The sequence below is a fragment of the Nicotiana tomentosiformis genome, chromosome 3 (assembly GCF_000390325.3).
Source record: "Nicotiana tomentosiformis chromosome 3, ASM39032v3, whole genome shotgun sequence".
In the NCBI taxonomy this organism is placed as follows: Eukaryota; Viridiplantae; Streptophyta; class Magnoliopsida; order Solanales; family Solanaceae; genus Nicotiana; species Nicotiana tomentosiformis.
This window is the reverse complement of record NC_090814.1, coordinates 112,033,449-112,045,878: the sequence shown is the minus strand read 5'-3', so window position 1 is coordinate 112,045,878 and position 12,430 is coordinate 112,033,449. Positions and strand designations below refer to the sequence as shown.

Here is a 12,430-nt window from a genome sequence, read left to right as displayed (position 1 = left end):
TTGGAATACCAAACCTTAATTCCAATTGAGGTTTTGACCATCAAAACTTAAGCAGATTTTAAAAAACAAATTACTTATTGTCAATATAATAATTTATATAATTTTTGTGCTGACCATTTTCGCGGGTGATTATAGGTGGCCATCGTCGGAATTTCAATTTGCTACCATTAATTTGCAAGGCCCTCCTCCTCCCGTTCCCTTTGTCCTCTCCTCTCTCTTCTGCACATCCAAATCCAACTTCCCTACCGCCATTTTCCGCACTTCGATAACTCGTTAACCCCTCAGTCTCTAATTTCTTCCTCACCCCAAAAAAAAAAAAACTTTCATTTCTCTGTCTTCTTTCCAAACTTTTTTCTTCCTCCCCTGCTTACACACAAGAATCTGTGATGGATGCCGCAAATTTAGTCATGAAATCTTCCTTGTTTTCGAAATCCCCATGTCCCCTTTTTAGTTCTAAACTCATTCCTAGAGCACCACCCTCTGTCTTTACTCTGCCTTCTACCTTTAGACCCCTCGTTAAATGCATACAAGCTTCATTCCCACCAAACCCTGATTCCAAAAAACCCTCAAACAATTCAACCTTTACGTGTTCAGCTGTGACTTCCTTCCCTTCTCAACAATCTCAGCCTCACGCGCCTTCCGATGCCAAGCTCCAACTCCTGATCTCTGAATTCCAGTCCCTCGTCGAACCAATGGACCGCGTGAAACGCCTCTTGCACTACTCCACACTCCTCCCTCCAATGGACGCGTCCTTCAAAACCCCTGAGAATCGCGTACCGGGTTGCACTACACAGGTATGGCTGAACGTGAGTTTCGATGAGGCTGAGAACAGGATGAAATTTTTGGCGGACAGTGACTCGGAAATAACTAAAGGGTTTTGCGCGTGTTTGGTTTCGCTGCTGGACGGGGCTACTCCCGATGAGGTGCTGGCGTTGAAAACGGAGGACTTGAATGCTTTGAATGTTGCGGGGTTGAACGGGAAAGGATCGGCATCTAGGGCGAATACGTGGCATAATGTGTTGGTCAGCATGCAGAAAAGGACAAGGGCCTTAGTTGCGGAGCGTGAAGGCAGGCCGCGCGGCGAGCTCTTTCCATCTCTAGTAATCACAGCTGATGGTATCCAACCCCAAGGCAGCTACGCTGAAGCCCAGGTACTCTTTCTTCTTTACTTGAACATTTTAGGCATTTAGGAAATGCTTGTTCATCATTTGTTTTGTGTCCTAGATTACTGTTTACCGTTTGTTGTTATCTTCAATTTAGTTAGGATCCATACATATTCTAGGCACAATCTGAAAATATAGCTCATTTATGTTTATAGGGCAAGGAGAAAAGAGAGATTCACATTATGGCAAAAAGGAAAGAAAGATACACGTTTAGTATTAGTGAGGCTTGAACTTCCTGACATTTAAAGTCCTAAGTTAGTTTCTATTGTAATTGCAGGCAAGGTTCCTGTTTCCTGATGAATCAAGGGTCCAAAAACTTGCCAATTTGCTAAAGGAGAAGAAAATAGGAGTTGTTGCTCATTTCTACATGGACCCTGAGGTGCAAGGTGTTCTAACTGCAGCGCAGAAGCTTTGGCCCCATATACATATATCTGATTCTTTAGTCATGGCTGATAAAGCTGTCAGTATGGCAAAAGCTGGATGTGAATATATATCTGTATTGGGTGTAGATTTCATGTCAGAGAATGTGCGAGCCATTCTTGATCTAGCTGGATTCCCAGAGGTAGACACATCCCCCGTTTTTGTGTTCTATTATATGAGTGCTTTGTAGTGATGACCTGACTTCTAAGTTAGTCCGTGTTTGCTTGGTCAACCAGTTGGGAGTACCATTCTAATTGATTTCCTCGTGCTAGACAATGTGCAAAATTTACAAAGAAAACCCTAAGTTTTTCTGCATATGATATACACAATATTAAAAGAGCAGCAGGGAACAGTTTCTTCCGCTGATAGATGCACAATGAATTGTCACATGTTAAGTTCTCTGTTTACCGCTCAATTGGATTCCTACTTGGAAATTTTCCATCTGGCTGTTTTCCTGTGAAATAATCCCCTATGTTGTTGATCTTTGTTGAACCTAAGGTATACTTGGTTGATAGGTATCTTCTGCTTTATACAGGTCCAGTTTTCTGCTATGAAAATGAAATCTTTTCTGTATATTACCAATTTCATTGTGCACATGAGTTTATCTTCAAGGGTAAATGGTCTAGACTATGAAAAAAGTATTCAGGCACTACAACTGTTCACTTTCTCTGTGTGTGTGTGTGTTTGGGGGGGGGGGGGGGGTAGGTTTTGGACCAAGGAATATCATCTTACTGATCAGTGAAGTTAATGAATCTGAAGCGCATTTGTAGGTGAATTTGGCAACTCAAATCTATTTCCACTCAAATACCCTTGATATCCCCCTCTACCTGTAGATGTAGAATGCTTCCCCCCTCAGGCGGAACGAAATTAACAGAAGGAGAAGTTAATGAACACCAAAAATAAACACTGGTTGCTTGTTATATTTTTTATTTGTATCTTTAAGGCTTGATCTCTGCTGAACATTCCATTTAACTGAACGTCTTAATTTAGTAACATTTATGAGCTTAGTTTAAAGTGCACTGTGGCAACAAAATAGGTAAAATAGCAAGAGCAAGTCAATGTATGAAGCTTCCAAGCCTTTGAGATTTGCCATGTTATTTTGGGACTATGCTCTTTTTGGATATTGATAGTTTAATGGATTATATCTATTTACATAACTTGACAGGCAGGTGCAAGTATGCCGTCTCTAATATATTCTGCATGTATTAATACTTCTTTTTGTAGGTTGGAGTTTATCGGATGTCGGACGAACGCATTGGTTGTTCTTTGGCTGATGCTGCAGCCAGCCCAGCATACTTGGATTATCTTAAAACAGCTTCAACTTCTTCTCCATCTCTGCATGTTGTGTACATAAATACTTCACTGGAGACAAAAGCATATTCTCATGAGCTTGTTCCGACTATAACATGTACTTCCTCTAATGTTGTGCAAACTATTCTGCAGGTTTGTTGGTTATTTCCATTGATTTAGTTTTTTTTTTTCAAGTTCTTCATAATTCATCTTTTGTCTTTTCAATGATTAAATATCAGTATATCTTCTTCAACTAATGAAGCTGCATCTAATATCGATCCAGGCATTTGCTGAAGTACCTGACTTGGAAGTGTTGTATGGTCCTGATACCTACATGGGTTCAAACATTGCGGAATTGTTCACCCAGATGTCCACGATGACTGATGAAGAAATTTCTGCGATACATCCTTTGCACAACAGAATCTCCATTAAATCTTTGCTTCCTCGACTGCATTATTTTCAGGTAATTCTGAGTTTTTTACACTCATGGAAATGAAGGAGGTCTTAATGGCCATTCTTTACTGTAATTTAATTTGAAGCATTGGTCAAGCGGAAGCTTTGAGGAAAGGACTGATCTCCTCAAAGCTTTATCTGAGAACCATCAATAATGCTTCAATTTGCTGTATGATATTGTTCAGGTCTGCTATCCCCCGTCATCATTTTAATTAATAAATAACCTTTGTCTCCTTTGCTTTTCCCCTCCAGGATGGGACATGTATTGTTCATCACCTCTTTGGTCATGAAGTTGTGGAGAAGATAAATGAAATGTATGGGGATGCATTCCTTACTGCACACTTTGAAGTTCCTGGTGAAATGTTTTCCCTGGCAATGGAAGCGAAGAAAAGGGGCATGGGAGTAGTAGGTTCTACCTCGAACATACTCGACTTTATCAAAGAAAGGGTAGAAGAGTCCTTGAATAGAAACGTAGATGAACATCTTCAGTTTGTTTTGGGAACGGAATCAGGAATGATTACGGCAATAGTTGCAGCAGTCGGTAAATTACTAGGTTCTGCTGACTCCTCTTCCGGTGGAGCAAAAGTAAGTGTTGAGATTGTCTTTCCTGTCTCGTCAGAATCAGTGACAAGAACATCTACGGGTTCGCCTCTGGACCAAAATAAGGTCAATATTATACCTGGAGTTGCAAGTGGAGAGGGGTGTTCTCTACATGGTGGATGTGCCTCCTGTCCATATATGAAGGTTAGCATTATTTGTCTGTCATCTATTGCCTGCTTCTTTTTTTCTTTGTACTGACTAATTCTCTCAGTTCCTAGCTGTTACGGTTTGGTATTTGCCAAAAATAAACTAAACATAAGTGTTGTTTGTTTTCTTCCATATCACTCATATTCTTAGTGCATATTAGAGAAGAATTCTGTCAACAATCTTTGTATCCTATTGCCTGTGTATGTAAGGGGAGTGCATTATGGGGATTGGCGGATGCGCCATATTCGACCTGCTTGGAAAAAATGTTCATAGGGGATTGTGAAGGCAGAGAGTATTGGTCAAGAAATGTTCTTTCAATGGTTGAATGCATACCTTCATATTCTCCTGTTTTTCATTGTGAAGTGATAGGTCTAGCGCGGCTTAGGAATCCTCGTGCCACTCTCCCGATTTCAGAACTTCATTCTCATTTGTCACTCCCCACGCTTGAACCGAAAAAAAATCTTCACGTTTCTTTTTCAATTATTTTTTAGCTACCATGCAAATCATATGTGGACTTAAATGAAATAACTTTGGCTAGAATGTAAATGCAGGGCGGTCATGTTACCCTTTTCATGTGTTTTGTGGAGTTAAGTGAATAAGCTGTAGCCCTGGCATGATAATGGTTTCCGATCTTTCTATAGATGGTTGCTCCAAATAGGTGCCTTGATGTACGGTCTAATGAGGCTACTATGAAATATTTACTCATGGATGGGGCAAGCTCTTCTATTCTGGTTCATGTTGCATTGTTGACATAGAATGACTTATTGCTACATGTTATGCTGTTTCAAATGTTGCATTGTTGACATAGAATAACTTACTGCTACATTTTACACTTCAACTTCATAAGTGCAGTTTTGTAGTGGATGTCTTCCTGGACCATATAGAACCTATTACTTTTCTAAAGATGGATTCTCATTTGCTTACATCCTTTATCTGTCAGATGAACTCTCTTAGCTCGTTGCTAAAAGTTTGCCAGAGCTTGCCCCATGGCAAAGCCGAACTTTCAGCTTATGAGGCAGGACGATTCAGTTTGCGAACCCCCAAGGGAAAACAAATTGCGGATGTTGGTTGTGAGCCGGTTCTGCACATGAGACACTTTCAGGTTTGTTTCCTCATTTTCTGTATTAGCAAAATGAGTGTATCCATGTAACTTGACAATCCTAATGTTGCCCAAGTCATGATTTGAAAAACTGCACTGAGCATGTGATAGGGACATTCAGTTAGATATCGACTTTTGAGTGTTTTCTTTTTGAACCCCCTTTGTGCAGGCAACAAAGAGATTACCAGAGCAGCTAATCAATCAAATACTTCAACCTCGTGATAATGGACGATCAAGCTCTGCTTAAACAAGACGAAAGCTAGACAGACAGTGGTATTTACTCGAGACAAATAAAAGTTTACTTCCCTTCACCATACTTGGCAAGGGAAGGCCTAGAGGAGCATTATGCCAGCCTCATTTTTTCTGCATAGGACATGGATTATACAGGAATTTTATGCTGTGCACATGCTTTGGTTGTTCCGTTTCTTACCTTTCTTTTTATTTTTACCTGGTTTAAGTGTGATTGTAATAGATGGAGGAAAATAATGGTTGTACTTTTGTTTCCCCTACAAAATATTGAAGGTGTTTGTATTCGTTATGCTTAAATAAGCTTTAAAGCTCTTTTAGTTTTGTTCTTTTTTAGTGTTTGGCAATATTGTCAAATTTATTTTGGTTGACCAATCATTTTATATTTGTATCCCTTTTAACTTTTCGTAATCCCAACATTACCCTCAATTGTTTGAAGTCAATAGTAATTTGCTCATAAGGCCACTATAGCGATCAATGGACAAAAAGTGAACAGCTATATGGAACAAAAGTTAGAGTTAATTCTTTGGATGGTACCAAACTTAAGATAATATCCTTTCAAAGTCATTCTTGTTTGGCTTGAGACAATAAAGTCACTTAACTAGTGTTATTTAATTTAGAAATTAAAAAAAACACTTATTTGGTGCCATCTCATATTTAAAAATATATATTTAATACTAAAACTCATTTAATTCATGTCTCTTATACCCATTTAACCCACCCAATAAGAAAATGAATCTAATTTTAAACAACAAATTATTATTTTTAACAAAAAAATCTTTCTCTATATATAGTACTATATATTATGAAGCGGGTAGTTTGCAATGTAGTTAGAAGTGGCGCTTCAAAGAAAATGACATACAACAAAATTAGAACAAAACTAATGAAAGTTAGGACAAAGTTAATAAGAAATGTACTAACAAATTTAAATTGATAATTGAAAGATAAAGTTTCAAATTAGAATTTAAAACTAAATATATTTAACAACATATATTAAGATAAAATTCACTAGATAGTCCCATTAAAATGATGTACTATTTTGAAATTTTGATAGTCTTATCAGATATATATTATTTTCAAATATGCAATTATAATTATTTGCACAAATGTATTATTATCATAAACTTATAAGTAAAAATATTTTAAAAAATTAACATAAAGCAGTAAATTTAGAAATTTCTTATAACTATATTATAAAGGAAAAATATATCATCAATATTTTTACTCTGAATATCCAATTTAAGTTTCGAAAGTCATAAGATTCTATCTACTCAGTAATACTTTTTAGAATAGTTTAAAATACATTACAGAAATATCATATTAATTAGATCAATGTTTGCTAGGAAATTAAAAGAATTATTTGTGATAAATAAAATTTATCATTAAAAATATATTTTTTATATGACATGGCATGTTAAATGGGTGCTTTATTTTTTGAGTCAAAAAATATTAGTTGAGTGATTTTATTGTCCCAAACTAAAGAAAAGTAATTTTGGTAAGATAATCATATAAATTGGGTGACCATTTTAGGGAATTAACTCTCAAATCCTAATCATCAAATAGGAACCCAGTTGTCTAATAACTAACTTCACGAAATTATAACTATCCTATTATCTTATGTCTATAAATTATCCAAACCAACTTTCTTTATTTTGAATATAAAGTACCAATACTCATACTAATCACGTAATAATGAGAAGACTGCTATATATGACTTTAGAAGCGTAATTTTGTTTTTAAATAGCTTAATTCTTCCATTGCTAATATATTTATTGTTATTGCACATTATATCCTACATAAAATAACACATAGATTCTACATATAATAAAATAAATGTATTATTTAATATTTCCAATAAAAATATTGTATTAGTTATATAGCAATTACTTTTTCTTATGCATCCAATCAAACTCATGCAAAATTTTATACTGGGATTAATTATTCCAAACCATCAAGAAAAAAGGCGAACCTAATATAATAGAGGTATTATTACTTTTAGCCTGCGCCAGAAACTATTACATCTGATAGTCGAAAAATATATAAAATTTATATAATTTTTGTATATAACATACATAATGTATATATATATAATTTTTATATATTATTTCGACTATTATTTTTACAGCGGCTATACAATATCATTTTTCCAATAGAATACTACTCTTGTATCTATTTTACAAAATTTTATAACTGTATAAATATAATAATTGGAGTGAAGGCGGGCTACATTCCCAGAGATCTACTAATTATTATTGGGAAAGAATGGGAAAAACAAATACAGGAAAAGAAGTTTTCTACACGTGGCAGCGCTTATTATGATTGCTTGTTTTTCTTTGTTTTTCCAGATTTCGGGGTATCATCTTTGACCAATCAAACATTGTGAAGAGCTCTCTCTCTACTTAGTACTTACCAGCTCTGTGTGGTCTCTTGTCTTTGTCGGTCGACCGACGCCTATTCTCCATTTCTCTCTTCTTCCCCAAGCCTTCTTTCTGCAGACTTAATCGAAAAGAGACAATTTGGGTACGTTAATATTTGTCTTTCTACCCCAGATCTTTCGAATTTTGTCATTTCACTGAGTCGACATTGAGCTATTTATGCGGATGTGTATATGTTTGAGCCGATTATAGATAATGCTTCTTCTGTCTTTGTTGTTTTACCCCTTTCCCCTGAATCTCTGTGGAAGCCATTGGAGTTTGTACTGAATATTTATAAGGCTTCTGTATTCTTGTATCCTCGCTCCCTCTAAATTCCTCATAATTATTTTTTTTATGATGTGATTCCCTTTATGTAACAATTTGAATCTCATTAATTGAGAACAGAAATATTTCTGATAATCATAGTAGAAGCAACTTATATCCCTGAAATTGTGATTAAGGCATAAGTTATGTTGGTTTTTCTCAAATGGGGAGCTCCAAATTAAAGCTAAGCTTTTACATATTATAAACAAACCATGATGGAGTATTTGTTTTCCAGATTCTTCCTCCTTACTGTTTTAGGGTCTATTCGATGGAGCTTTTCTTAATGCACTTTGTATCACATTTTTTTTTTCTTTTACTGATAATTGTGACATTTCTTTTCTTTGGTTTTCATATGATAAAACCTATGCTCTTTTCTTTGAGAACCTTTTCTGTACTGTGCTCAATGTGAAAAAAATCATTGTTGGGCTCCTGTGTATGGAGTGGCGGAGGGTGGGGTTTGCTATATCACAAAGATCAAAAGAAAATATATAATAATAGGAGAGTCTATAGCAGTGCAGATATGCTCGCACTAAAATAGATGGAGTAGTAATCATTAACTTGAAAACAACTAGGTTTGACTTCCTCCCATCATATATTTGTATTGGCTGTGCCTATCATTGAGGGTTTTCATCCCGATTACTGCTTCTGGTGATGGCCTCTTTCTGAAATTCTCCGTTAGTTGTAAATCATGTTCAAATTTCTAGATGGAGCAAGGATCTTTGAACCATGATTTTTTTGGTACATGCCTATAGATTTAATGGAAAGACCAGGGTAGTGGCGGAGACAGGATTTTCACTAAGGGGATTCAAAAAAGAAAAAAAGTTAAAAATTAAAATAGAACTGTTGCTAGTGGAAATGGAACCAATGACTTCACAAAGGTTTTGAACCTCCTCCTTGATCACTAAGCTATGCTTTTGGGCTATGTCAAGGGGATTCAAAATGTAATATATAGAGATACAAAATAAATTTTGCCTTATATATATACAATGTAATTTTTCGGCGAAGGGGATTCGGGTGACCCCACTTCCGACCCCCTAAATCCGCCCTTGGATCAGGGCTATGTGTGATCATAGTTTAAATGAGGTTACAACCGGAAATAGCTTGAAAAAAAATCCAACCCCACCCCCTATTGACCACAACCTAGAATAACCAGGCTATCTACCGCTTTTAAACCTGTTTGCAGAGGCTCGTGCACGAATGTAAGCCCATGGGCTTTCACTTCGACACGCCTTTTTGCTCGGGATTGCTTAGAGCCCTTTTCCATCAATAGGTACTTCCAGGCGTCGACCACACGTCTTAGCATAGCCTTTCCTGCAAGAACATCTATGACAGATCCAGTGTGCTTGACAGTTCTTAAATTCTGTTGTGTTATTATAGTTAGGAAGTGACGAGTTTAATGAAATTGAGCAGAAATCAAGAGTCTTTCTTTTCTTTGTGATTAGATGGGCGATTTTGGTGTCCTTGATGAAGTCCCGTAGTCTTTTTTGGCTAACATTATGTCCTTCGGTACGAGGTCATTTAGCCTCAGTTTGTAAATTTTGTGCCCGAAAAAAACCAAGTGCATGCAAAAACACAATCACAGATTAAAATTCACAATTCATTCTGATTGAAATGTTCATTCTATAAATTGTAATTCGTCTGGAGGACTGAGTTGGTCTTTGAGTGAGCGACTGCTTTGACTGCCATAGAGTAGCTGAACTGGTAAAAATAGATGAGGGTTGGAGATTGGGGGGGGAGCTCATCATGTGCCATCAAGGTTGAATGTGAAAAATAAGCCCAGCAAAGATTTCTGGAAGATCTGTCCAATGAGCTCAGAAGAGCGATGTCAGACGTAGACTATTTCAGAGGAGCAGAGGAGAACAGCCTAATATCAAGGATACTAGTTTCTGTCTTTATGAATCTAGTGTGTATTGAATAATGGAGCAACCTAGTAAAGTAGTAGTTGATTTGAGTTCTCACTTAGATTTGTTTTTTTGTTTTATTTTCATAAGCATGCTAGTTTTGTCTTTTGCTTTCTGATTCAACTTAGGCATCGTAATAGAATTATTTTGGTAATACTGTTTGATATTATGATTGTTTTACTGTTCAGAAAACCTTCACTGCTTTGATAAATTAGAAATCCAGAACAACCGCAGCTTTGATTGCTTCTCTTTCAGAGTGTGACTAAACAATTGACAACTTAACCTTGCAAAATAAGGAGTGGTGCACAATGGGATATGCAAATGGCCTTCTATGTCCACAGGGGAAGCAGCCACTTCTCTCCTTTGGGATCATATCAGATGTCCAATATGCTGATATTCCTGATGGCTGCTCCTTCCTTGGTGTTCCTAGGTATTATCGGCACAGTATTTGTGTGTTGCAGAGGGCAGTTCAGAGATGGAATCAAGAAAAGCCAAAATTTGTTCTTCATTTTGGTGACATTGTTGATGGGTTTTGTCCCAAAGACCAGTCAATGATTGCTGTGAAGAAAATTGTTGATGAATTTGATAAGTTCGATGGCCCTGTTTATCACATGATTGGCAATCACTGCCTTTACAATCTTCCTCGGGACAAGTTGCTTCCTCTGTTGAGAATTCCTGGCCATGATGGACGTGCCTATTTTGATTTTTCTCCAATTCCAGAATACAGATTTGTAATCTTAGATGGTTATGATATCAGTGCCATTGGTTGGCCAGAGGATCACCCTAATACTTTGAAGGCCTTAAAAGTTCTTCAGGAGAGAAACCCAAATTCAGACAAAAACAGTCCAAATGGACTTGTGGGATTAGAGAGAAGATTTCTCAAGTTCAACGGAGGCGTCGGGAAAGAACAATTGGAATGGCTGGATCATGTCCTTCAGGAAGCTACGGAGTTGAATCAAAATGTAGTAGTGTGTTGCCATCTGCCTTTGGATCCTGGAGCTTCATCTTTTGCAGCGTTGTTGTGGAATTATGATGAAGTGCTGGACGTGATACATCGTTATAGCTGTGTGAAGGTCTGTCTAGGTGGACATGCCCATAAAGGTGGACAATCGGTTGACTCCCATGGTGTACATCATCGGGTCCTTGAAGCAGCTCTTGAGTGCCCTCCTGGAACTGATGCTTTTGGATACATTGATGCTTTCGATGATAGATTATCACTTTTTGGTAATGATAGAATGAAGAGCACTGAGATGGTTTTTGGTCACTAGACCTTACATGCAACAGAAAAAAAGAAGCTACAGGTGTAAATTGTACCTACTTTTAGTGGTTATAAATATGATATCAGCTATACAGTATGTTGAGAAAGCATAATTCCCAGGAAATGCAAAACGGGCATGGTTTTGATGTAAGTTACGTTGCTTACACCCAGATATTGCGGCTGCTCCATGGATGAGGTACGTATTGGACTCTATTCTTGACTTCCAGGGTGTCTTGAAAATTCCTGTATGTCGATTTAGGTTTAGCCTGAATCCTTAGAGTTCCAAAAGTTGATTCTGTCCTGTAATAAACATGGTTGTACTCTGGATGAATCAGTAAATCTAACGATGGATACATTTATCATGTGTTTCTACTCTCTTATCTGAACTTGTTTGCTTCATACTACTAGTTGCATTATTATGGCAGATGTATCTTAGATTATTGGCATTTGAAAATGATGTTAGATATGTAAATGAAGGGGAAAATTTTCTCTGTTAATCACATAGCTGATTACTAGTTTATGTTTCTGGAGTTGACCTCTCTTAGCTACTACTACTAGCATATACCTATGGGGACTGGTAATTAATCCAACCACCAGGAAAGAATACACAGCTCTTGGGCTAGAGGAGAGCTAATTAGTAAAAAAATTATTACTAATTAACTATCCTAAATATCCAACAATAGTCATATCCATGTTTGAAAACAATACCAAGAAAATCTGCGTTAGAGCTCTCTTGGTACTTCGTAGGTGTGGCTTCCCTATTCAAGCATATCACTATCTTGAACTTCTTGGATAGTTTACAACAACAATAGTTACCTCTCAATCTCTTAACTAAAGTTGGGCATGTGAAAAAAATTCCTTTCCCTATTTAACGTCCGCATTTGGAGTTCTAGTGATAAAATTGAAAATTTTCTCATATATCACAGCTACTACTGATAAACTAAGGCCATGAACTTTCGATTTCACACCGAGTCCGTTGGTTTTGTGGTAACTTTTACAATTTGTGGTTCCTTTCTTCTTTGTACAACATGTCGAATTAGGGAATGAAAGATCAACTAATCTTTGGCGTAAAATCCATTTTATCAATTAGCAGCCATATCATTTGGAATAGTTGA

At 36.8% G+C, this 12,430-nt stretch overlaps 2 protein-coding genes across 3 annotated transcripts; both read left to right on the top strand.

Annotated features, from left to right (window-relative positions):
• The first annotated feature begins 166 nt into the window (after positions 1 to 166).
• LOC104104493 (quinolinate synthase, chloroplastic) lies at positions 167 to 5,748 on the top strand. Its single transcript, XM_009612598.4, has 7 exons — positions 167 to 1,151; positions 1,441 to 1,725; positions 2,808 to 3,026; positions 3,157 to 3,336; positions 3,579 to 4,070; positions 5,014 to 5,175; positions 5,342 to 5,748. Exons 1-7 carry the CDS (start codon positions 387 to 389, stop codon positions 5,417 to 5,419), a joined length of 2,181 nt encoding a protein of 726 aa, XP_009610893.1. The 5' UTR covers positions 167 to 386; the 3' UTR covers positions 5,420 to 5,748.
• Positions 5,749 to 7,751: 2,003 nt separating this feature from the next.
• Positions 7,752 to 11,677, top strand: LOC104104495 (manganese-dependent ADP-ribose/CDP-alcohol diphosphatase-like). 2 transcript variants are annotated; one of them, XM_009612600.4, is made up of 2 exons: positions 7,752 to 7,938; positions 10,313 to 11,677. In XM_009612600.4, the coding sequence occupies exon 2, from the start codon at positions 10,366 to 10,368 to the stop codon at positions 11,323 to 11,325; it is 960 nt and encodes a 319-aa protein (XP_009610895.1). In that variant the 5' UTR covers positions 7,752 to 7,938; positions 10,313 to 10,365; the 3' UTR covers positions 11,326 to 11,677. The 2 variants fall into 2 exon arrangements, with proteins under 2 accessions (XP_009610895.1, XP_009610894.1); XM_009612599.4 differs by having other exon boundaries at positions 7,753 to 7,938; positions 10,246 to 11,677.
• Positions 11,678 to 12,430: the final 753 nt, after the last annotated feature.

What these genes read in the sequence shown, in the direction of transcription:
- LOC104104493 (XM_009612598.4), top strand. Translation starts at nt 387, where the DNA reads ATGGATGCCGCAAATTTAGTCATGAAATCTTCCTTGTTTTCGAAATCC. An exon ending in TTGTGCAAACTATTCTGCAG is followed by an intron (nt 3,027 to 3,156) that starts GTTTGTTGGTTA and finishes ATATCGATCCAG; the next exon opens with GCATTTGCTGAAGTACCTGA. An exon ending in TGCACATGAGACACTTTCAG is followed by an intron (nt 5,176 to 5,341) that starts GTTTGTTTCCTC and finishes CCCTTTGTGCAG; the next exon opens with GCAACAAAGAGATTACCAGA.
- LOC104104495 (XM_009612600.4), top strand. Translation starts at nt 10,366, where the DNA reads ATGGGATATGCAAATGGCCTTCTATGTCCACAGGGGAAGCAGCCACTT.